At 37.5% G+C, this 26159-nt stretch overlaps 1 protein-coding gene across 1 annotated transcript; it reads left to right on the forward strand.

Annotated features, from left to right (window-relative positions):
- The first annotated feature begins 6167 nt into the window (after positions 1–6167).
- On the forward strand, positions 6168–15997 carry PSF2. Its single transcript, XM_028235222.2, has 8 exons — positions 6168–6582; positions 6720–6794; positions 6881–6995; positions 14554–14653; positions 14745–14775; positions 14935–15027; positions 15323–15475; positions 15678–15997. Exons 1-8 carry the CDS (start codon positions 6535–6537, stop codon positions 15693–15695), a joined length of 633 nt encoding a protein of 210 aa, XP_028091023.1. The 5' UTR covers positions 6168–6534; the 3' UTR covers positions 15696–15997.
- The last annotated feature ends 10162 nt before the right edge of the window (positions 15998–26159 follow it).

Genomic DNA, 26159 nt, shown 5'->3' on the forward strand with positions numbered 1-26159 from the left:
TGGTTGATCTTGAGGAAGTGTAATTCAAGCTTGAGAGTGCATTGAATTTGAGTTTGAAACTCTAAAAGCAAGCTAGCTTCTTGGAAGGTATAAGCTTGCTTTCTCTTTCCTTACTTTCATTTTTGTTCTTTACTCCATCATTCTTGCTGTTTTGGTTATTTTTGAGCTTGTTTGAGGTGTTGAAGTTGAGTTTGAAGGGTTACCAAAAGGGTAGAAAGAGCTACACCTTAATTTCATAACCTAAACTCTTCTCATTTTCACTCTCTTTCCCTTGGTATTCATACTGATTTTCAGAGTTTTGAAAGGCTAAAATATGTGGTTTTGAGGTCCAAAAAGTGGAGGGGTTAGCTACCTTTTTTTTAGGCTTGCTTACTAGCTTTAATTCTCTCCTATTTTGCTTACTTTTTTTGGCTTTTGTAGTGTAATTTCAGCACTTTTTTTTTAGCCTATTATGGGCTGTTTTAGGGCTGTCTAAGCCTTTAAAATTGTTTAATGCTTTGATTAGTTTGTTTGTTGTCTCACTAGTTTGCATACATAGCTTGTATTGTGTTGTTTACTTCCGTTTCACTCTAAATAATCAATCAACCATCTGTCACTTGTATTTGAGAATGGTTTCAACCAATTGAGGTTGTTCAATATATATAAGGGAGACCTACACTTAATGGCTTAATCTTTTTAGAGATTCATCGTCAATGGTGTAGTCTCTCTCTCTCTCATCTCTTAGAAAAACCTCTTGCTTGACATTATTTCTTGCTTAGAGGACTTTAACATCACCAAGGATAAATGGACTAAGGAATGGAGAGGCCTAATAAAATTGGTTTAAAACTTGAATCAACACACTTAAAGAAAATGGCTAGAAAAGCTTGAACTTAGCCGGACGTTATGCCATGTTCCTTATGTCAAGGGTTATCAAGTATCAATTCATGGTGTTTTTGATGTCCTTGAAGCGTCTCAACTTCCTTTTTTTGATTTCATTCCATGACAAAAAGGGAGGGGTAGTCCATTTGCATTACATTTATTGAATTTGGTCCAAAACGACATTCGAAATCATCAAGCGATCATATCGCTCATTGATGGTTTTAGAGTCAATCTCAACCTTCTCTTGAAGCTCTTCTATGACAGAGAATGAATGAAGGACAAACAAAGCTTGAAAATGTTCTATCTGCACTGATTTTACCTCAGAGCACGGCCAACCCTCTGTAGGCCCGGCCGACCATCAGTAATGCATGACCAGCCCTTGGTGTGTGGCCAACAGTGTAGTTTTGCAGAAACAGAGGCAGTGACTGAAGGTGAAACAGAGGTAGTCTGGGGCAGACAGAGCAGCTTTCAGGCGACGCGCATGCGACTTCCATCCATTTTCCTTAGTGCTCACATCGAATGCGTTTGATTGTTTTAATTGTTTCATTAGTATAATGAATTGTGTTGTAATAGTTGATTAGTCCAATTAGTTGTAGCTAATTAGTCATGTTGTAATATTTAATTAGCTTGGCCTAATTTATTTATTTTAATTAACTTAGATAGTTAGTATTCATTTCAAGTGTTGTAATAAATTAGCTAATTAGTTTAGCTATTTATTCAAGTTTTGTAATAACTAGCTTAACTTAGCTTAGTTTAGCCTAGGTAGCTTATTTATTCGGACCTTCCTTCGCGAGGGCGTAATGTTGTAATAAGAGTGCGTGCATGTGTGCATGTCTTCCAACCCTACGTCTTTTTCTCTTTTATTTAATCATTTTTGATGGTTAGATTAGGGATCATATTTCGATTAGCAATGCCAAAATTGGACTACTTTGCCAGATACATGGTCGCCACCTAAATGTTTTATTTTGAGAAAATTTAGGAAATCTTGACTCGTGCCAAAGGCCACATGTCCGTCATTACCAAAGTTACCTCGTCTCGAGAAGTTAGGTACGAGAGGAGAAGGTCATGAATTGAGCACCCCCACTTGCCCGATCAAAGATCGGCCTCTACTAATCATGATATGATATTTTAAAAACATTATGCATTCTTATTCCGGTTATTAGGCTAACTTTACTATGTGACGCGCACACACAAGTATAGACTAGTCGCAAGACTTGGAACAATTCAACTCACGTTTGTTTTTTAAAATGGTTTGAATTTGCCACCCTTAAGTGGGCTTAAAAGATGCGGATTTACCACCAAACATAGTGGGCTTAAAACATGATTTGCCACAACAAAGTGGGCTTAAAACGCACATTTATTGAATTGTTCCAATTCAAACAACAAGCCTTCATCCACAGACATTCATGCAGTTTGGCATTTAAGCACATAGCCTCATGGCAAGCATGTGAATCATGGCAATGTGGCAATCACACTCATGTAAGTATGCTAAAGCATAAAACTCACCGAGTACTCCAAGCCAAAACAAAAACTAATTAGAAATATACATGATCCTAACTATGTTAAGTGTCTAATGCAATACATGCAACCATGTAATTAATAGGCTTGGCTACTAATATAACATATGAATCGATTTGAACAACATGCGATTAAACATGTATTCAAAGAAGTATTGAAATGACGATGTAGTTTGAATGATGCGCCGAGCCCTGGTGCATGCAGAACAAGATGAATGGATGCAAGCATGCAAGCATTAAAATCGATTTTCCGAAAAGGTTTGCCGAATTTGGACTATTTGGTGTTTATTAGTTTCACATTGCACTTGTGAGACTAGATTTAGAACTGCGGGAGTCCGAACTATGAGGCCTTCTTTTCAAACCTTCTGAAAGGGGGCTCGAAAAAGGCGAGTCCACATTAGGTTCATGGAGTTCCTTAACTGGTGGAACTATTGGAAGTGGATGAGATGTAGATGCCCCAGATTGGCGTTGTAACTCAGCAAAAGACTCACTGTTGGCAAAAAAACTTTGGTAGTAAGAGCATCCATGCTTTGTTGAAGAGAAAAAAATAGGTTTGCAATATCTATAAGAGGTTAGTCATCTATCACCATTGGAGGTGGATCCATTGCAGATTCTAGAACTTCCGGCTGGAGAGGTATTGATAGTGAGAAACTAACACTGGCTATCTGTCACAACCCAAACCCGCCCCTATGGGTTTAGCATCGTAACCGGCCAGTAATCCTAGGATTACCGAAGGCCTCATAATAGAATAAATAAAACACAGGGGCGAGCAGAAGCAAATACACATAGAGCCGTGTAGACATACATGTGACAGAAAATTTAAAGCTTAAGTTACATATTTAAGACGTCATCCCCACGTCACCATATATACAAATAGACAACAAGAGATATGTTCTGACTTAACAAAAGAAATACAAAAAGGTCTTTAACATTGTACACAAACTTGACCACTTCACAAAGGGAACATCCTCAGGAGGCATAGTGGTTGGTAGACAGACCAAACTCTAGGCAATCAACTCTGAGTCTGGTCCCGTACCTGATCACCTACATACATAAATAATAGAATGAGTTGGAGCCCAGTGAATAATAACAGAGTAAAGGTTTTAATGAATGATGTCCATATCAGATTCAAAAATCAGAATTTAGATTCAAAAACAAATTCATATTCATATTCGTGTTCAGAGTTCATATATCCATATGATCATACGCGGTACACCCATTAGTGCCAACAAATCTGATGACCCATAATTGGGACGACCATAAAGGCATTTCGTTGACTCATGTGCACAGAGACGTTTCCGATGACGCATACATGGACAGTCATAAAAGGCATTTTGATGGCCCATAAAGGGACGGCTATAAAAGGCATTCTGATAACCTATAAAGGGACACATATCATATAATGCTAAGAATGCCACGAATACATTTAAGAAACTTAGACAATCATTTATTCATACAAACATAACATTTCAAAAAACCGTTCATATCATATCATCAGAAAATAATTAAAGTCAAACATAACTTTATAGAGTTATTACTCACAAATGGTTCCAATGGCAGAACAGATAGAGCAGACGGATTGGATAGTTTCTGGCGCGTGACCTACACAAACACATAATGGAGACACATTGAAACACACATTCGGAAAACACTTGTTTCTTTTCTCAATTGGTGTGTTTCTAATCCTTATTCTCTTTATTATGTCTTAATTAAGGCTCAAGAATGCCTATAATGCAATGAGGATACCAAAATGTGATTTGAAACACGTAGTCAAATTTTAAAAAACAGGATAGTTCGCTCGAGCGCAACATCGATCGCTCGAGTGATTTGCAAAGTCTACAAAAGTACTGGTTGCATAATTTTTACGCTCGACGGAAGCTTGGTGGTCGCTCGAGCTAAAGACTGAGTAAACAGGGTCACCGTTCGAGTGCAACTTCGGTCGCTCGAGCGGTCTGCAAAACTTTGCAAAAGTATTTGGAGCATGAATTTTACGCTTTAGCCCACTTTTGTTCACTCGAGCTAAGGTGCAAAGCAAAGGGTGGTTGCTCGAGCAGTGATGCATAATCCTGGAATTTCCAGATTGCAGTTCTAAGTTCAAAACCCAATTATATTGCACCAAAGCATGTTCTTTTGGGCTAAAACTTGAGGAAACACTTGTAAACTCATAGAACTTCATGATTTGAAAGCCATTTCGCAAAATCAAGCCCAAAAGCAAGTGAATTCTTTCAAAGTAAAATTTGAAATTTTGAAAACATAATATATATATGTAATGACTTGGATACAAAGCTTCCAAAACATGAATAGATGAAGTGTTTTCATGTAAAATCATGGTGAGCTCTTAAGACAAAGCAAAGGTATGCACTTGTATGTAAGAATTTGTGAAAATAGAACTCAAAAATCATGAATTATGCATGTAATGCATGGATTGATCTTAATTCTTCCTTCTAAGCTCAATTCTTGTTTTTAATCTCTAACCTCTCTTGAATTCACATGTCATCTAACTCAATGTCACAAACTTAGAGTTGAATTCTTACCTAGAAGCTTTAATTTCGTTGGATTCTGGTAAATCTTGCTTGTTTTCTCCAATTCCCTTCACATTTCTAGCAATTTCCCTTAATTGAGCTCAAGCCTCCTCTTCTCATGCTCTCTCACATTTTCTCCTCAAGAAGATAATGAACAAGGAGAGTTCTAATGTGTATGTAAGCCTTATATAGGCTTACCATTAATCAAATGGACATTATTTTATTCTAATTATTTGGGTATGAATCGAATTCAAATTAAACTTACCCTAAAATTCTAAAAATTCTGAATAACACATAAACCAAGTCAAATCCGTGATCAGATACTGATAAGGCCTTCAATTCACATACAGAGATAAAATCACAGACAATTCTTTCTACAATATATAGATACAAATGCAAATAACAAATAACATATGCAATTAACGTAGAATTCTCTCTTAATTACTTATTAGGCATTCTTAATCATGATTTAACAATTAATTACAGGTCGGGGTTGTTACACTAGCCTCAAACCAAATCTATCTGCCAACGCGAGTCCACAAAACTTTGGGGATATTAGACTGTTCTGAAGTTATAATGCTACGACTTCTTAGCAAAACAAGAATAGGGTCTCTAATCAGAATTTCGACAATACTTCGACCCGACTCGCACAATTGACCACTGTATACACCACTGAAAAAATGAACTCAACCTCACAAACTGAAATACCCGAACTACTCATTCGAATTTGAGAACCTCTAAATAGATCCCATACATTGTACATAACACATCGTAGGAAAGAGAACAAACATCCCTATGTGGGATAGGGTTACCATGTCTTACCATTGAAATGATCTAGAGTTGCACTATTCAAACAAATGGTATCATACGTCCTAGAAATGGGAGAACATCCAGTCCTAATTTTAGAAGGTACTATAGCTCACTATATGTACAAGGTTGGCTCTATTCTACGGGTTGAAGAGTTAATATAGTCCCTCTTCGAAATTTGAAAACCTTAGATATCAAAGTTACCTTTTTGACAGATCTTAAAAAGTTATAATATAAGGCCTCAAAAGTAATGTAGAGATATGTATAGTGTCACAAAAAGTTTGTCTGTGCTCCCAACATATTTGGCCAACACAAGGATTTTAATTGCACCAATGTATGCAATGTAATGAACATATAATTTGAAAATAAGTCATATCATGGAGTTTGAGTTAATGTTTCATAAAATTCTCAGCAAAGTTACCAAAAACTATAACATGTCTAGGGTACTCGTGTAGGTTAAATAGTTTGGACTCTTGACTTGTTTGATTTACTCCCACGAGTACAATGTGATACAAAGATAAAAGTTTACATAGATAAAAATTTAAATTTGACAATTTTTTATAGAAAATTCGATTTTAATACAAAATCTTAAAGAGTACTTTGCAGAACAACCTTGGCCGAGTTTTTAAGCGCCAAACTTAAAAAAATTCATTGACAGAGTACAAGATCCATTTCCCGCAATTGAAAACTAGGGTTCATAGTTGGTTTGATCAGCATCTCCTCATTTCATCCATACCCACTCTGTATCCCAAGTCAATCGACAAATCTACGGAGTTGCACAACTCCCTCCCGCACATTCGTAACCCCCAGGTCTACTTGAATTCACAGATATGGCCACCCAGTCAGATCCTCACGCCTCAGAATTTTCGGCAGCCGAGGTACTCTCTCTCTCTCTCTCTCTCTCTCTCGCTCTCTCTCTCCAATCTCTATGTGTGCGTGTATATGTGTGTGTGTGTGTGTGTGTAGATTGCATTGATATAGTTGATTTACTGATGGTGATTTTTGAACATCTCAGTTGGAGTTTCTCGCTGAAGACGAAATGATAGAAATTGTACCAAATATGAGAATGGAGACTCTGAATTTGATCTGTGTATTTGTCTTAAACTTGTACCCTCTCTTTATGTATGTACATATATAGTACATAATAATAACTCATGTTCATATATGAATTGACAGGGAGATTTTGGCCCTTTCCATCCGCAAATAGCAACTCAAGTACCTTTGTGGCTTGCAGTGGCTTTGAAGAAGAGAGGGAAATGCACGATTCGACCTCCAGAGTGGATGTCAGTTGGTGAGTTTTCTTTAGCATTGTTGCTATCTATGATTCCTCACTTCATTTATATGTACAACAACTTATTTTTCTATTTAAAACAGAATTTCCATGTGTATTTTGGGTTGGTAATGTAGAGAGACAGTATATTAAGGGGGTGTTGGGAAGAGAGTTGGGCTAAAATAAAATAGCTAATAAGACAAAATGTCATTTCTAACTGATAATCATTTTATTTTTTCTCTCACAACTATCAAATCAATTGAAAAAAATAAAGAAAAGTCAACCAACTTGCCAAACACAACTATTTTAGCTAGGCTAAAATAGTTCAAAAATCAAATAGCCAACTAAAATAGCCAACTTTCCAAACAAGGCCTAAATATAGTTAGAGATAATGGCCCTCTGTATCTTTCCATTATTGTTTGTCTGCTACTCTTCATTCTCTACTCAAATATATTATTGCTTTATACGGTATCAGAGCAAGAATTATTAACACAATCTTCATATTGATCTCTATTTGTCTTTGCAAAAGCAGATAACAATCTGTTTATGTTCTCGTTATAATTTGGGGCGTTTCGTTTTATTTCTGAGATCATTTCTGCAGGACAGATTTTGATCTGTCAAATTGTCAATATATTTTGTCATCCTTCTGTGACTATCTCTGCCATTGGTTTCACATCTTTCAATTTCCACTCTTCTCCTTTTTTAGAAAAGAGTGAGTTTCTTGCTGTCAAAATTGATGGCCAAAATTACAGGCATTTGGAGATTTCATTTTCAGTATTTTGTCAATGAAAAGGGTCTTTGGGGCCATGTTGATGGATCCGAACCCCAACCCACCGAAGGTTAACAGAAGGATCAACAACAATGGGGGTGTTTGTTGGAGATTAATTTAAGCTAAAGCTTGATAATCAGAAAGCAGAAGCTAAAAGCATCTCTCCTGAGCTTTTGAAAAATCAGCTTTTTTCAGCTTAGTTAAGCTACTCATGCCTAATAAATTATAAGCAGAAACTGCACCAAACCGTTTAGCGCAAACTCCCAAATTAAAATAAACTATAAGCTGCTTGAACAATCTGCACCAAACATCCCCATTGGGCAACCAATAATGCCAAAATCATCTCATGGATTCTAAGTTCTGTGGACATGAATATTGGCATTCCTATGAGAGGATTCAACATTGCCAAAGAAATGTGGGATTATCTGGAGAAGGTTTATCAACAATCCAATTGGCCCACAAGTTTTAGATTGAATGACATATTCAACTACAATCAAGGTGATAAAAATATTCAAGAATACTGCGCTGTCTTCATGACCTTGTGGAGTATGAAATGATCATTTTTGGGGTCATCTCAAAATCTTCTTGTTTGGATACTCTAAAGTCAGTTAATGAAAGAAGAAAAGTGATGCAATTTCTTATGAAACTCGACCAGATTATGAAGTGGTTCGTGCAAATACCTTGAATTGAAGTGGGCTGCCCACCATGGATGTCATTTTGTGAGAGTTGTAACAAGAGGAAACTCGCATTGTTACACAAGCTACTATTGAAGCAAAATGGAATGTTGCTACTGCTTTTGTTGCTCAAAGAAGCACAGAGCAGTTCACACCAAAGGATCAAATAAAAACACAATGCTTTGAATGCAAAGATTATGGACATGTTGCTTCTTGTTGTAAGAAGCGTTACTATTGTGTCTATTGTGGCCAATTTGGTCATATCATTGAAGAATGCCCCACTTGCCCACCAAGAGGAAAAGGTTCTTCTCAGTGACGTTCTAATCTTCGTGCATACCAGGCAACTACCTCCTCTGTAGAAGGGATAATTGGCTTCTCCTAATTCACATGTTAGTCCTAGTAAGTCATGCTCCATTGCTGGACAATCAAAGCCTCAATCAGCTGAAATTCAAGAATTGGTACAATCCTCTGTGAACTCAGCTATGGTTGAGACTCAATTTGAAACATCAGTTTGTTCCCATTTACCAACGAGAAGAAAGATTAAAATTTTGTGTTCAGATTCAAGGGCGGGATATTTGCTTAATGAATTTCAAAATTTCCTAAAACTAGAAGGAATTGAATCCCAAAGAACTTGTCCTAGCACTCCCCAACAGAATGGTGCTGCCGAGAGGAAGAATTGGCACATATTGGAAACAGTTAGAACTCTTTGTTATGGTTCCAATATTTCTCCTACTTTTTGGGTTGAAGCTGCTGCCACTGCTGTATATTTGATCAATAGATTACCATCTTCTCCTTTACAAAATTCTTCTTCATTTGCAACCTTGTATAAGTGTTCACCGAATTACTCCATCGTACATCGTTTTGGTTGTGTGTTTTGTTCATTTGCCTCCGCTTGAAACTAAACTTTCAGCTCAGTCTGCTATGTGTGTTTTCATTGGATATGCTGAAACTCAACAGACTAGCTCAGTGATCTTGTTTCTGATGGCTTGGTAAAATGATTGTCGCTGTTGCTTTAACATTATTGTCATGTAGCCAAGCAGATTTCATATACATAGCTAGCCAGTCATTCATGAGTTGTAGTGTCCCATGGCTAAGGTGGTATGGTTTAGTGTCCTTTACTGGTGGGCATTGTGATTGGACTTTCGAGCTGATGGATTTATTTAACTGCTGCTTACGAAGATGCTGAAAGCAAGTGGCCACACATGTACCCCCACCGTTGGGTTGTGGCCGCGAACACTAATTGCACATGTCATGCTACTGTGCTTAATTGAGCAGCAATGCTTTAATCTCTGTTGCTTAGTTGATTATGTGTGACAATGCACGGTCCTTGTTGCTAAGCAATGTGAATGGGTCCCTGAGAAATCTGAATGGGTGTAGTTAGACAGCAAGCGATGAACAATTCAACCAAGATGTTCTCCATTGAAGAGATGGCTGAGCAAGACATTACAGAGTGATATTGTTGAGTTGGATATGCGATATTGAGTCGCGGTTGCAAGAAGTCGAGCACCAGATTGCAACCAGTATCATATTAGACCAAGTTTGGTTTTTCATGACATCATTGTTGTTGTGGGAAAGGCATATGTGTTAGGCAAGTTCCCAAGCCAAAAGCATGATGATTCTGTTAATTGTTGTTGTGCTGTTAATTGTTTTGTCACATGCTTCTTATTAGAGAAACGCCCAATGATGATGGACCATTTGTTGGGTCTTATTTGGAGCTGTAGCCTCGTTGGCCACAAACTATTTTCGTGTAAGTAGTTTCTTGAGCTTCAATGATTTCCTTGTTGATTGAGAGTTCGTGCGTAGTCACACTTGTTGCTCCTTAGAGAGAGAGAGAGAGAGAGAGAGAGAGAGAGAGAGAGAGAGAGAGAGAGTTTAGGGTTTTAGTGTGTGGGTCTTTGATACCAAACTCTGTTGGGTCTTTGGAGATTGGAGGTGCTACATCAAATAAAGCTTCAGTAATGTGAAGCGGTGAAGCTAGAAGTTTGTTAGGTGCTTGTTTTAAAGTTTTAGAACTTGACGGTATTATTTTTCCGAGCAGTAGCGCTCTGATCTCTGACACCAAGTTGCACAGTGTATGGTCTTCATTGTCCAACAATTCTCTAGAGCGAGAGAAAGTTGTGTGATGTAAAGAGACAACCAACCACCTTTTTGGCAGCTGTTGCCGCTGAATACTTTACCTCAATGTGATTGTGCCCAGTAGGAGTGCATCGCCATGCAATTGTATGACTAAGAAGTGACAATGTGTATGGTATAGCAGTGTGTCTAGTTCCCATTGCAACTGTCATGGCTGGGACGTATAAGACAGAGCTATGTACCGTTACTAGATTGGTCATGACCAACCAACACTCATTTTGGTTGCATGACTTAAGGTTCCCTGGCGTGGCAACTTCCTCGATGTGTATTCCCGCTGTTAGGGAAGGCTGGGTCTCTCTCTGCTTGATAATGCCGTGCATGACAATTTCTGTGTTCGAATCATCCCTTCAGAGAAATGGTAGAGAATCCCAATTGGGGGCCAATTTACAAATATATATATATATATATGTGGCCTTGCCAAGCACCTATAGAGATGGAGTCCAATAAAAATATTGTTTCTCATCCAGTAAAATAATAGAATTCAATATGAGAGAGAAGAGTGAGGGAGAACTTCGTTCTTATTCATGAGAGATGACCCATGTGTTCTTGCATACAATGAGTATTGTCCTCATTTTCTTCTAAGGTCATGTGACTTATATATGGTGTATGGTTGCCTTGGCTTGATGGAAGATCACATGGGCTGTGCTTTTGAAAAGAACAATCACGTTAGCTTTACGAGATCATCTCACCCTTATGCCTTGGAATCATGTGTAGAATGGGCTTGTTTTGATGTTTAGAATTGCAAATTTATTTTGTTGTAGTCCATCATTTCCTGTAAACGGTGCCAATTGAGGGAGGGAGAAAATTAACCCACACTAGATGATGAGGGACTTAACAAAGATGAGCAATACCTCGCAGAGTTGCAAAACAGGGCATTGTTTGTGCTAACCAACTTGTGGTTTGCTGGCTGGAGGGCATGGAGATGATTTTGTCAGCAATAATGCTATAGAGAGGAAGTGTTGGAGATACAAGAGAGTGTAGATGCAGAATGAGGCATACCATTTCCTTCTAGGAATGTCTTGCCCTAATTAGGGGCCTAGTTGAGTTAAGCCCATGGTTGTCTTTAAATGTAAAATTTCATCCTAAAATAGACGTCTTAGGTTTGATTTTCTTTGGTTCTGTACAAAAGTTGCCCCCACTTATTTGCCATCAACTATTGGTGGTTATCTATCAATAAGTGTGTTTGTTCCCTGCTTAAGTAGTAGGCTTTTATCTGAACCAAACCAAACCAAACTAAGTCTTAAGTTCCATCAAATGGGATCGGCTACATGAATCCTTCTTCTCCACGCGGCCATATCAAAGGCTATTTCGCTAGTAGTAGGCTTTTATTTGTCTAGGTTAATTCCTTGCTTCTATCTTTCTATCCCACGCTCAGTCCTTCCCCAAACCCACAGAGCGAGAGAGGATAAGATATCTGTGGGTGATAGAGATTAGAGGCGATCGGTCGTTGACCTCTGGGAAGATGGTAGGCACTTCAATGACTTAAGATCACCGGAGGTGGAGGAGTAGAAGACTAAGGCAAGCTTAGAGAGGGAAGATGTGGCAGTGAGAGACCTTGGACACTTAATGTATGTTATGTGATTCTTGTTGCTCTTGCTGCGTGTTTGTGACTGCACTTATGATGCCGTTATATAGGCTCCAGGAGTATTGGAGCCCAAGCAACCTCCAGACAGGTGGCAAGTTCTCCTCAACTCGACATGAGGGTGATATCAGCCCTACTAGCTGTGTTTTATGATTCAGGTCCTCGGGGAGGTTGTATCATAGGAACTGCAGGGGTAGGTGTGATATCTTGAGAGGCGTATCATATGTGCATCAGATGTAAGTGTAAGGTCAACGTCTCTTTCTCTAAGCCAGGTCAAAGGGAGATAGCTATACGACCTTGACAATCCTGAGGTCTTAGCCTCCAATCCATAATCCTCCAATGATCCCAAGCGGGAGTGCCTAGGTCCTGCTCCCGACCTAGGCAGCCAAGAGGGTGAATGCATGGGTGAGCCAAGGGCTCACCTCAGTAGCTAAGTAAACATAGGTGAGCCGAGCATAGGTGAACCAAGAGTTTGGCTGTGTTGCCATGGAGTTGGGTGAGTGGGTAGAGAACACATTTCTTGAGTTATGAAGAGCCATGAAGAGCTCTAAGTGAGCCAGCTCTATGTGGCCTTGTTTCATTCTTGGTGATGTGCATGCCCCCGTTTAGGCTAGGCATACAATCTCGACTCATTGTGGTGCCTCAGGGGTCTGCCACGTGGATGTGTAATGGTGCTGACGTGACGCCCGTTGGGCTCGCCACGTGCCAAGTATAGTATAGATACCCACAATATCAAAGTTGAGCCATTTTCACTATCATATCACTTTCATGGCTTTGAAATGTATCACTCAGTGTAATAGATTCCTGTAATGTCCATTAAGTTTAAATTTAATTTGTTTAAAGTCTAATAGGGTTCAGCCACAAAGTTGAAATTTGGAAAGAAAAAAACAAAAAACGAAGAACTTTGTTCGTTGGACTGAGAATCTGAAAGCAGGTCAAGTTAAAATTTAGTGTGTTCAACTTTGGGATATTCATGGTAAAATCAATTTTTGAATTATTAAAGAATTAAACACCCTGAATTTATATGTATTTTCAAATGTGTTGAATTTCATCATCTTTCAAATATTTAATTATTGAGTGTCCTTACAAATACTATGTTTTTCTTTGCAACATGTTTTTTAGAATCAAAATCTTATATAGACTTAATGGTGATTAATGCATCAAAGGTACTGGAAACCAAACGTATCCAAAACAATATTGGAACTACATCTGTATTTCATGTTATATGCCTTTAATGGTTGCCTGGCTTGGTTGTTTTTGGCTGGGCATGTGTACTTAGATCCCAAATTGTTAGAAATGTTTTTTTTTTTTATGGTTTGATGCCATTTGTTATTTATGAGTCTATGATACCTGTTTAGTGTTTAGTCGTTAGGGTCTTTGGACAGAAAGGAATTGGGGTTTAAAGTTGTTGGTGGTGTTGTTTTAGAGCCTATGCCTATGCCTATGCCTATGCCTATGACTTGAAGGAAGCGTTATGAGCGTGGTGTTAGATATGCAACTGTGTTTTTCATACAGTTCCTCAACATGTCATAGATTTTGGTATGATAAATCATACCACAAAATTTTATTTTATTTTTTTGTTTGTGTGGGTGTTGCCAATGATTGCCTACCAATAGGTGTGCACAATACAATTTTTGTGCGCTTCTCAAAAAACAATACAATTTGTGTAAATATTGCATTCTTTCCTGAAAACCAATATATCATAGTAGCATTGAGCCTTTCTTTTCAAGCATATGATTGAAATTTTGGGTTGTAAAATTGTTAACTCTTGGGCTATTCTATAGGTTTTAATGATCCATACCTTGTGATTTATATATTTCACGCATTCTATATATATATATATATATATATATTTGAGGTTTCCAAATCAGTGTATTTTTGTCATAATTATTCTTTCTTTTACTCATAGTTTTTGATACTCATTAAATCTAACAACACATTTAAATCAATGCAACATTTGAGGACATAGTTTTATATTTCAATGTTATTTTTCTTCTTCTTCATCATCATCGTCTCTTGTTGTTGGTCCACCCCATCCCTCTATATTATTACCTTTCCCATTCTCCTACAAAACATGCACTCCATAGGCTGAGGAGAGGCCACATATTCACTGATGACTATCTTAGAAGGTTGGGCTCTTGGCTATTGGAAAATAAATGTGCTTGAAATCTAATGCATCATACACACAAAAAAAATGCATCGTAGAATTGAAAATGGTTTCAGTACTAATGACACTGTTTTTTAGATTTACCGAGCAACATTTGTAGGAAAATATGTTGAATGTTGCAATTGGTTACTTGTGTTCTGTTGGAATCTTGGAATATCATCCCCTTTATGATGCCTAGTGATCCAAGCAATAGAAAATCTGTGAATAAACTAAAGATTGCTAGTTTTCTTATTATTTTCTGCTCTCTCGACTAGAAAAGTTGACGCAGGTTTTGGAAGCAGAGAGGGACTCTCAAAAGACTTTTCAACCACTACCATTTCATTATGTAGAAATCTCAAGGCTTCTGTTTGACCAGTAAGAAGTTTTACTGAGTGATTGTATTTCTACTATACCTTCGAAGAATACTAACAACATATATATATATATATATTTTTTGTTGATGTAGTGCTCGTGACGACATTCCTGACATTTATATGGTAAGCTCAAAGATGCTTTTAGTTATATATATGTTTTTTTTTGTGGATATGTAGGGTTTCCTGGGTCAGCGTCTTCGCATCATATATATATATATATATCCTTAGTTTTATATCTTTGTGCATATAGAGTTCAAAATTTTATGTAAATATTTCTGATAGGTGAGGTCCCTCATTGAGGACATCAAGGATGTCAGGTTTCACAAAATTGGGACCGGCTTGGAGGTAATCTCCCAGCGAACAGCTGCACTGAAGGTATGTCCTTATGAATTCATTGTAATTTAGTAACATGTTAATAGATAATTAGTCCTATGCCTCAAATCATCATTTTCAGAAGAATGTAGACTGCAATATTTGTTTACGACTTACTTGCTTGATCACCATTATCTTACGGCCATTACTTCAGCCTAGAGGTACTTATGAGTTATGACCACTATAGAGTGAATGATGCGGTCCCAAATCCTCCTATAGATGGAGGGCTGGGTTGGAGAGGGAATAAATTTTATCATTATCATTTCTAGGCCTCTAAACTCTTGAATTAACATTGCAGCTTGAACATCTAACAGCAATGGAAGTAAATATAGTGCGACCATTTGTTGTGAGGGCTCTACAGACATTTTATAAGCTCGATAGTCCAGAGATGATACAAGAATCAGACTTAAGGGCTAATAGGCGGTTCCCAACAGCCAATCACGGACCTAAAGTAAGTTTTCTTCAACTTTTATTGTATTTTTTTGTGGGGTCCAAGTACCATAAGTTAAGAGTACAAATATGATCAATTTACACAGATAATAAGATATGCATAATAGGGGCAGAAGAGTCTCTTGGTTTATTATTTTGTGGAAACAAGATTTTTCTGTTGGATAGAACATTTCTTTCTCTAAAAAAATTCTCTGTTTTTTCAGCGGCAATTGAAAAGGTAGATGAACGATGCTCTTATACAATAAAAGAGAATCATCTTTCGTTCTGACTCAACATTTATGGGACAGTTTGTTATTCAGCACTAGTAATTGAGGTACTACTAATCTTTAGATCCATTTCCAACAGAATTCTTAATGTGGAACTTTTAAATTACCATAGCTTCCAAGCCGAATCCTCACAAGTAGTTTACGTAGTTTGGAAGGTTGTTGTATGAACATGGATGGCGTGGAATTTGTTTCATGTATCAAATAATCTTGATAAATGCTTAAGTTTTAGTAAAGCTAGATGGCCCTTTGTACCTTAATTAGCTATTTCTATTATTGGCATAGGTGAAATTATTGTTTGTCTTTTAGTGCTAGGTTCTCTTCGATTATCAATGAGAGCTTGGACATTGGCAATAATGCATGCAAACAGAAGGAATATATCTGTATGAAAAGTAAGAAATAACCTGAGAGCAGTCAAATTTATTTGTAGGGCTGCAACCTAGCCGAGCCAAGCTGAGTTGAGTTTAGCTCGGTCAAATTTATGGGTGTTTAGGCTCCGCTCGAACTCAAATCGAGCTATCCTAACTAAGCTCGACTCGAGATAGCTTGAATCTAATAAAATTTTACGGCTGCTCCTCACATCTAGCTTATGAGAGATATGTTCAAGCGCCTCCACACTTAATAGAAGAATCATTGTAGTCATTTTATTCTGATGGAGTGATGTGGGACAAGGAAACTGTATGAACAAATAACCTATGGAACACACCAAGGGGTTTCAGTCACACATGTTAGTTCTTGAGACATTGGATATAGCATGTGTATATATACATTGTAAAGGCTTCAATTTATATTGTGGATAGTGACTTTTTTCAAGCTTATCACTATTAAAAAGACCCATCTGAAAAGATTTAATCACTAAATTGAAGGACCCATGCAGAATATATAAGTTTTATACACTAACAAAGTTTTAGATGATTCAACCCCTTGTTTGCACAATCCTTCTTGTCCCACACCAACTGCATAAGGATGCATTAGGCATCCAGTTCTCTACAAAGATTGGTAGGCAATATATTGAGTTATATATATTCAACAATATAAAGTAATATATATGTATAATATTAATAATATTGATTAATGTGAACAAGTTGAGCCTAATCGAGTCGAGCTCGGCTCGTTAACTTACCGAGCTCATTTGTTAGGCATGAGCTTGGTTTGTTTAATAAATAAACGAGTTTGAACGAGTCGTAACCGAGCCGAGTCTCGAGTTGTTCATGAACAGCTTGGTTTGTCGTAGCCTTATATGTATGTACCCAATATGCCCCTACCAGATGCCATGGCCCATATCCAATGGGGACTAAACTGGATGTACTTTTTATAAAAGGTCAGAATAACTTTAGGCAGTTGAGGAATAAAATGGTTAAAATTAGTAGAGCTTACAATAGATAATATGATAAAAATATCAGTACACGTAAAAAAAGATAAAAAGGTTCATTTCATGGTATATCACACAATTACAGATATGTTATTGAATATGTGATTAGCATAACAGTGATGTTAACTGGGTCAAAAATTGAAGGCAGGGGAGCCATGTTTCTCCAAAGTTTACACATTGTTGCTTTTCATAGTGAATGCTTCTAGTAAAGATTCATTTGTTGAAACTTAAAAACAATTAAGTTTGATGGTCATTTTATTTTATGTGAATAATGTATTAGGATATCTTGTTTCATCAGTCTAAGCAAATTTTACCCCTCATTTTTTTGTCAATTTGTTTTCTAAGTTTTGGATCAGACCTTTTAAGCATGAAATGTGGATTCTTAAGCATGAGGCTTGCGTCACGTTTTGGGGATGCTCACTAGAAATTAATTTTTGATCATTTAAGCTAGACTTGTGTGTGCAACTATGCATGCACACATATGAGGACAGAATTATACAAATCTCTATATGGCTATATTAGATGGTTACAAACAGTTGTACCATTAAAGTTGCTTAAGCTGGGATTCATTATTTGTTATGTTGAAAAGTTTGTCTACTTTATAATTTTGCTTTTCTTCTACTACTTGTGCCCACTTTGGTGACGTGCGCGCCTCACGCTTAGGTTATCGGAGACCTTATTGCCTCGGTGCGCCTAGAGCTTTTTAAAACACTGGGTTACATTGTATAATGATTTCGAATGTGAATCTAAACCTTGCACTCTGCACATCCTCCAGTTTGATCAATTCCCTATAGTGTGCACATAAATAATTAAACTTGCATGAAATTTGTTGTTCAGTAAGACATTACTTGTTTCAAAAAGAAATAATATTTGATTTTAAACTTGTAATAGTTTGTCAGGTCAGAAGTTCATTACTAGTTATTTTCAGGTTGCCTCCTAGAACTTACTGTTTTGAGTGTTGCAGTGGAGATTGATTGACAACTTTTCAGAAAATTTTGTTTGTGGGAGTTTGCTTTCTTACACATGAATAATTTCGGGTGAGATATAAAACTATTGTGATGAAGACTGATCTTCTCTTTATGAGATTTCTCAACGGTCTGGTCTGGTCTGGTCTGGTGCGCTTTAGAATCTGTAAATGACCATAAACAAGTATGATATATTGTTGGCTGAGGATGGGGCTTATATCTGTTTTCACTAGCCAGAAAATAGGAATCTCTGTGTTATAGTATTATGCCGCTAGTTAGTGAAGCAACAATGAGCAATGCTTGTCAATTCAGAGCCATAGGTGTTCTGCAACATCCATTTGTTATACTGGAATCTGCATGTTGATTAACTAGTGTTTTGCCTTGCGTCCACCTCATCGTTGATGAACATTCACCGGTTGTTATTTAAGAATGCTGTTATTTTATTATTATTATTATTGTCAGACGGTAGTGTATTAGTAGATTAGATTATTACCACATGTTGATACCATTCCATTAACTTGAATTGGAAATTAAACATTAGTTGAGAATAATGTTAATTCACAGAATTATCTAGTGTAGTAACCAAATGATATCCTGGTACCCCCTGTAAGAATTTTGAATATGTATATTCAATTGTGAATAATACAAAGTGTACAACTGAGTTATATAGAATGAAATAAGAATAAATCAATATTCTTACAATCAATCTAATATTTATACAGTCAATTTGATATATTTACATAATTAACATAATATTTTCACACCCTTGTTCAAACTTAAGGTATTTTAGCAGAAAATACTGAGAGTTTGTCAAGAAGAAACTGAAAGCGAGTAGTGGTGTGAGTCTTGGTAAAGAAGTCAGCAAGTTGAAGTGTTGAAGAGACGAAAGGAAGTGAGATGGAGCCAGACTGCAGATGCTGATGAACAAAATGATAATCAATCTTAATGTGCTTCGCCTGTTTATGGAAGACAGTGTTATGGGCAATTTGAATAGCATTGCGATTGTTACAATAAAGAGAGGTCGGAGAAGACTGAAGTACATCCAAATTAACTAAGAGACAACAAATTTAAATAATTTTAGCAGTGGCATGAGTCAAAGCACAGTATTCAGCCTCAGCAGTGGAATGTGCAACTGCGGTCTGTTTTTTGCTCTTCTAAGAAATCAAGGAATCACTAAGAAACATGCATAAGCTAGAAGTGGACTTGCGATCAGTAACATTACCAATCCAATCAAAATTAGCATATGCCACTAAGTCCAAAGAATAAGTGGAGGATAATAGTAAATCTTGAAATATAGTACTCTAGAAATAGCGAAGAATGCGAACTAAAATAGCCCAATGTGTAAAATGAGGAGCATAAATGAACTAACTAATCACATGAACAACATAGGCAAGATTAGGGTGAGTAATAGTTAGATAGACTAAGCAATCCACAAGCTCTCGATATAAAGTAAGATCATTCAGAGGGATATCATCAATAGTGTTAAGCTTCACATTAAGTTTAATGGGGGTATTAGAAATCTTAGTGTCAGTAATACTGGCACGGTGAATAATTTCATTTGCATACTTAGTTTGAGACAGAAAGTAGCTTTTAGGAAAAGAAGCTACCTTAATATTAAGAAAATACTACAAGGGGCCCAAATTCTTTATTTTGAATGTGTGGAAGAGATGTTGCTTGACCTTAGAGATAGTAGAAGAAGTAGACCCAATGATGATCATATCATCCACATACAGTAACAGGGCAACAAAACCAATAGAGGTTTGAAGGAGAAATAAAGTAGAATCTTGGACATAAGGATGAAACCCAAGCTGAGTGACAGCAGCCTGAAAGCAATCATACCAAGCACGAGGTAATTGCTTCAAATCATACAGAGCATGTCAAAGATGACAAACATGTCCAAAAGAATGGGGAATGCTAGAGGGAGGACGTATGTAAACCTTCTCAGTGAGATGACCATTAAGAAAATTATTCTTAACATCTATCTTATAGAGAGGCCAATGACGAACAATAGTAACAAAAATCAAAGTACGGACAGTAGTTATCGTGGCAACAAGGGCAAAGGTCTCCTCATAATTAATACCATATTCCTGTGAGAAACTTTTGGCAACAAGGTTAGTTTTGTAGTGCTTAAGAGAACCGTTAGAGTGAGTCTTAACTTTATAGATCCATTTGCAACCAATCAGATTTTTGCTAGCAGGCAACGAAATCAAGCAAAGCAGACAACTCATCCTTTATAGCTCGAACTCAATTAGGATCTTGATAGGCCTCCTTGTAAGATTGAGATTTTGAAAAAGAATAAATAGCAGGCAAAAAAATGCAATATGAAGGAGAAAAACATGTTTTAACATAATTAAGTTTGATTATTTGTTTACGGTTGCAAAGGGGATACGTACAATTAGCAAGATCAAAGTCATTAGAAGCATTAGGATTAGTAGCAGGGGAAGGGACAATTGATCGAGGGAGAGCCTTGCGACGACAGAGGAGGAGAAACAGCAGGAGGGGGAGGAGGATGGGGAGGAGGAGAAAGAGGGGAGGGGGGAGGAGAAGAGAAAATAGACTCATTGGAGACAGTGGAGAGGGACTTGGCAAGAAGGGTGGTAGGAGGAAAAGAGGGAACAAACTTGTGGGAAACAGTAAAGATGTACTCGTTAGGAGGGACCTCAGAAAGAAATGAATCAATGTGAAGCAAATCCTCTTTGGAAACTGGAGTTGTGGGAGGAGGAAGCTGAAAATAAAACAGACGTTCGAAAAGGCAATATAGTGGGAGACATAAAGGCGACGGGAAATAAGGTCATAACAGCGATAACCTTTCTGAGTAAAGACGTAACTCAAAAAGACACAAGACAGATCGAGCACTAAGTTTGGTCTTATCTGTACGGGGTAAAAGGACAAAACAAGTAGACCCAAACACACGAAGAATGGAGTAATTGGGAAGAAAACAGAGCCTCATAAGGAGACTGACCAGAAAGAATGGGAGTAGGTATACGGCTAAGAAGAAAAGTAACAATAAAAACTTTTTCACCCCAAAACGGAGTTGGAATAAAGGCAGAAAGAAAAAGAGACCTAGTTGTCTCAAGGAGATAACAGTGTTTACGCTTAACCATTTTGGGCAGGTGTATTAGTACATGAAGCTTGATGAATAGTATCCAATTTTGCCAAATATTCACAAAACTTAATTTTAAAATATTCTCCACCCCAAGTCAGACCATAACAATTTAATAGTAGACCCAAATTGTGTATTGATCATAGATTGAAAAGAACGATATATCTGATAGAAGTCAGACTTATGAGTAATAAGATAAACCTAAGTGTAACGGGTGCAGTCATCAACAAATAACACATATGCAAAACTCTTTTTGGTGAGAACAGGAGAAGGATCCTAGACATCAGTATAAACTAAAGAAAACAGTGTATTAGATATATAAGTACTTTTACAAAAAGGTAAGGCTTTCATTTTGGCAAGTTTACAACCCCGACATTTTGTAATTTGATTAGGAGAAATTTTACCCAATATACCTAACTGAGTTAAATATCGTAAGCGGTCAACAGACAAATGTCCTAATCTAGAATGCTACAAATAGAAAGGACTTGATAGAGAATCTAAATGAAAAGAGGAAAAGGCAGTCGGAGAGGTTTTCATAGGCAGGTACAAGCTCTCCACTACATAGAGGTTTTCAACTCTACTGTTACTCAAGTAGGCAACCCAAGAGGGGGGTGAATTAGGTTTTAAAAATTTTAAAAACAAAATATTGAATGTAATAAATCAAGTAAATAAATTTCAACAAGCAATCAATAATACTGAAAATAAAAGAGAAAGAAAGAAGAGCTCGAACACAATGATTTATAGTGGTTCAGCACAACGGGTCTACGTCCATTCCTCAAGGTTCCTCCTCCAGATTTTCTTCACTATGAATCAAATCAATACACCACTACAGCCTCACCAAGCTTGTGGATTTTTTTACAGGGCTTACTTTATCTGTTGAGGACCTCTCAACTAAATGTCTCACTTTACAAGATTTCACTCAGAATAAAGGAAATATGAACAAGAGGTATAACTGTCATCTTTTACAAGATTTCTCTCTCAAAAGATATATATGAAAGTGTAAGAGTAGAGGGAATTTTGAGATACACTCAGAATAAACTTAGATATGAAAGTGAAAGTACTATACTAGTATTTAGCAGAGATTGATTAAGAATAGTTCTTAAATGCTTAGAGTAGTTCACAAGTTCTAGATTTGGAGAAGTGCTGCCTTTATAGACTTCAATGTCTTCTAGCCGTTGGAGAAAAGCATGGGTGCGTCTTCTAGCCGTTGGAGCAGAGCATGGGTTAGTCTTTAAGCTGTCAGCGCAGAGCATGGGTGTGTATAGGCTGTCATCAACCCTTCGGAGGTGGAGCCTCCTCAAAAGATGTAATGTCCATTAATGCAGATTGGTAGGTGGAGATAAGACATATTTTCATGATGATAGCAAAAGTCTGTTGCAAAGTCGGCTCAAGGGCTGCTCATAATGATGACTGTAGAGTTGGCTCAAAGTTTGCTCATAATGAGGAGAAATGACGGCTAGTTTTTGAAACCCAGACATAAGGGTGTTGACCACTGCAGATTGGGTGTTGACCCTTTGTTCTCTTTTCTTCTCTGCTTTGACTACCAGGTGTTCCTGTTGCCGACCCTCTCTTAACTAGGTGTTGACCTTTTGTTTGTCGGAACTATTTTTTGTCTTTTGGTGTCGACCCTTGTCATGTGCTGGTGTCGACCCTTAGCCCACTGAAATTTGGTGTTGACCCTTTCATATCTTGGTGTTGACCCTTTGCTGCTGAATTGTCTGAGCCTTGTATATTGAAATATAGTGTCGACCCTCTTCATTCTTGGTGTCGACTCTTGGAATACTGAAATTTGGTGTCGACCCTGATAAGGCTTAGTGTCGACCCTTGGTTGCTGTAACACTTAGGCATTGTGTATTTCTTTCTGGTGTTGACCCTTGGATCTGTTTTAAGCAAAAAATAGCCTTTTGCACACTTGTACAAATTCAATGTTTTGAGGTGCCTATTTTTTTTTGAGAAAATGACAAATTTGAAGCATTCAATTTTTTGAAACAATGAAAAAGAACAATATAATATAATTTTGAAAACTTTGAAAATTTTAAATGATTTCAAAATATTTGTCGATTATGAAGATCAATAAGAATTTAAATGTGAATAACTTTGGGGCTAACAATCTCTCTCTTTTTGATGATGGCAAATATATATGAAAAGTTTTCAAAACATGAGTTTTAAAACAAGGTTTTAAGAAGTAGTTTTCAAAGAGTTTTGTGAATAATGAATTTTAAAAATGAGATTGAAAACTCCTTATATAAAATGGGCTTTATGGCCAAAACATTTTCAATTCAAAACTCAATACAAATGCATAAGAATTTGCACAAATAAGATAGGTAAAGTAAGGCAATACTCCCCCTGTCAATATGCACTAGATCAATAGCAAATGAGAATACTTATCGGCTTAATTTCATTGAATGAAATCACATGCTTTTATACCAACAAAACAATTTCAATTCTCAAGCATGTCAAATAAACATCAAGCAATGTGTATGTTGTTGATAGTGTATAAAGAACAGTCACAAACAACTATATTAGTATTTCTTCAAAATCACTCACAATTGTTTATCATCCATCTAACAAAAAATAACTACTATGCATCCCAAATAATTAATCAAAACATAACATTCTTTTCCCCTTGTGTTAAATAAATTAATAGATTATCATGTGCAAAACTATCAATCATAAACATCAAAACAACATTTAAAATTCTTCTCCCCCTGTGTCATCAGTAAAAAGAGGGGCAGAGGCTAGTGAAACAGTGGAGGATTGCGGGGCTAATGAGGAGCTGCTTCGCGCTATCCTTGAGCAAACCAGAGCATGAATTTGCGAATTTTCTCTTCAAGGTCGTCATCCCATCGCTGTTGGAAAATTTGCCAGAATTCTTCATTTGCGTGCTTGAGCCCATAAATAGCAATGGCCATGCTCTCAACACTCATTTTGGTCGTTTCAATGGGCTGAGATTGTTGAATCTTCATTCGGTCGATGTCATGCTGTATATTCGTCTGCCGAGATAGTTGAACTATGGAGGCCAACTAATAAACTTTCTGAAGGTTGTTAAGCCTCGAGTTTAACTCAGCGATACCGACCAACAAAGGACCTTAAACCAAGGAATCAAGGTGATCAATCTTGTGAGAGAGAGGAAAGATCAGGCGGTGGTTGTAAACATCTCCGAACGTCCCGGGAGGATGAGTCCCGATCTGTTCATATTGGGCTCACTACAGTTCGGACTCTCGAATCGTCATGGTTCTTAATTTGAACCAAAGAGTCAAAATCTGCCAAATTGTTTTGAGAAAAACAATTTTTTTGAAAAGAAGTGCCAAACATGGACTGCTTTACCAGATACAGAGTCACCATCTAATTATTTTATTTTGGGAAATTTAGGAAACCCTGACTCGGTGCCGAAGGCCACGTGTCCGTTATCACCAAAGTTGCCTCGGCTCGGGAACTTGGGTACGATTGGGGAAGGTCAGCTATGAGCACCCCTTTCGCCCGATCCGAAGATCGGCCTCTACTAATCATGATATCCAATTTTGAAAACATTATGTATTCCTATTTCGGTTATTAGCCTAGAATAACTATGTTATGCGCACAGCAAACAAGTATAGACCAAATTGCCTAAATTGGAACAAAACACTGCATGTTTGTTTATTTGAGAATGATTTGATGGTGCTACCCGCGAGTAGGCTAAGACATGGATTTTACCACCCTCGAGTGGGCTTAGAAAATATGGTTTTGCCACTCTCAAGTGGGCTTCAAATTCGCATCCAATGCATTGTTCCAATTTAAGTAACCCAACTTTCACCCACAGGCATTCGGGCAGTTATAACACGTAAGCACGTAGCCTCATGGTAAGCATGCTGTCATGGCAAACACTCACACTCATGCAAGATGCTAAAGCATAAAAGCTTACCTAGTACTTCGAGTCAAAACAAAAGCTAGTTAGTAATCAATGCATGATCCTAGCTCATGTTAAGATGGCTTATGCAACACATACAAGATGCAACTACAATAGGCTCGGCTATTCTAAGATGGAATGCCATGATGCTACAACTAACATGTATTCAACTTTGGGATTGAAATACAAATGCAGTTAGTATGATGCGCCAAGCCCGGTGCATATAAGACAAATGTATGGATGTACGCATGCTATCATACTGTATGCTAATTGAAACATGCCCTAGACTAACCATCGAAAGTTAGTAAATAAAAGGGAAGAAAGACGTGGGGTTAGGAGACATACACACACTCACGCACGCTTATTACACAATTGTCCTCGCTCGGAGGGTCCGAAAGAATAATACAAATCGAATAAGTAATTAATTACTCTAGCTAATTAAATATTACAAACCCTTAATTAATTAAACAAATTAACTAAGCTACTAAAGCAGTAAAACAGCCTCGGGAAGAGGGATGAATGCATGCTCGGATTGGCTTCGCTCGGAAATCCATTGCCATGACACATGTTGTCTCTGTTTTCACTGTTTGGCACCTTTGAAGACTACACAAGTCCCAAGGCATGCTCTTGCACACTGTGGAGTGCCACCGGCCAAGGTAAATGATCACCGGCTAAGGGGATGTGGTCATCGGCCACTGGTGTGACTCTCGGCCAGCGATACATGGTCGGTCGGCACTGTATGTAGTCGACCGGCCAATTCTTCCTGCAGAACTTGTTTTGACAGCAGCAGAGGGCAAAACAAGGCATGACAATGCATTTCAAGCAAATGTGTGCACCAACACACCCCTTATCATGTTTATGACTCAAAGGGGTATGGTACTCGATTCTCGAACCACCGATCGCGCATTTCAATGCGTAATGGCCCAAGAAACCAAGTTGTGCATTTTAATGTCAAATATAATGCACAAAAACACACAATGAACTCAACCTCTATCATACTCAATTCAAGAGGCAAAGCATGCATGCCAATGTAATGCAACCTAGGCATGTGAGCTAAGTGTGCAACATGATAATGCAAACAACAAAACCATGTGCA

Source organism: Camellia sinensis, chromosome 15, assembly GCF_055761805.1.
Source record: "Camellia sinensis isolate YWXY chromosome 15, ASM5576180v1, whole genome shotgun sequence".
Classification (NCBI taxonomy): domain Eukaryota; kingdom Viridiplantae; phylum Streptophyta; class Magnoliopsida; order Ericales; family Theaceae; genus Camellia; species Camellia sinensis.

Coding starts and splice junctions, on each gene's coding strand:
- PSF2 (XM_028235222.2), top strand. CDS start 6,535: ATGGCCACCCAGTCAGATCCTCACGCCTCAGAATTTTCGGCAGCCGAG. Junction 6,583..6,719: donor CAGAATTTTCGGCAGCCGAG/GTACTCTCTCTC, acceptor TGAACATCTCAG/TTGGAGTTTCTCGCTGAAGA. Junction 15,028..15,322: donor AGCGAACAGCTGCACTGAAG/GTATGTCCTTAT, acceptor TTAACATTGCAG/CTTGAACATCTAACAGCAAT.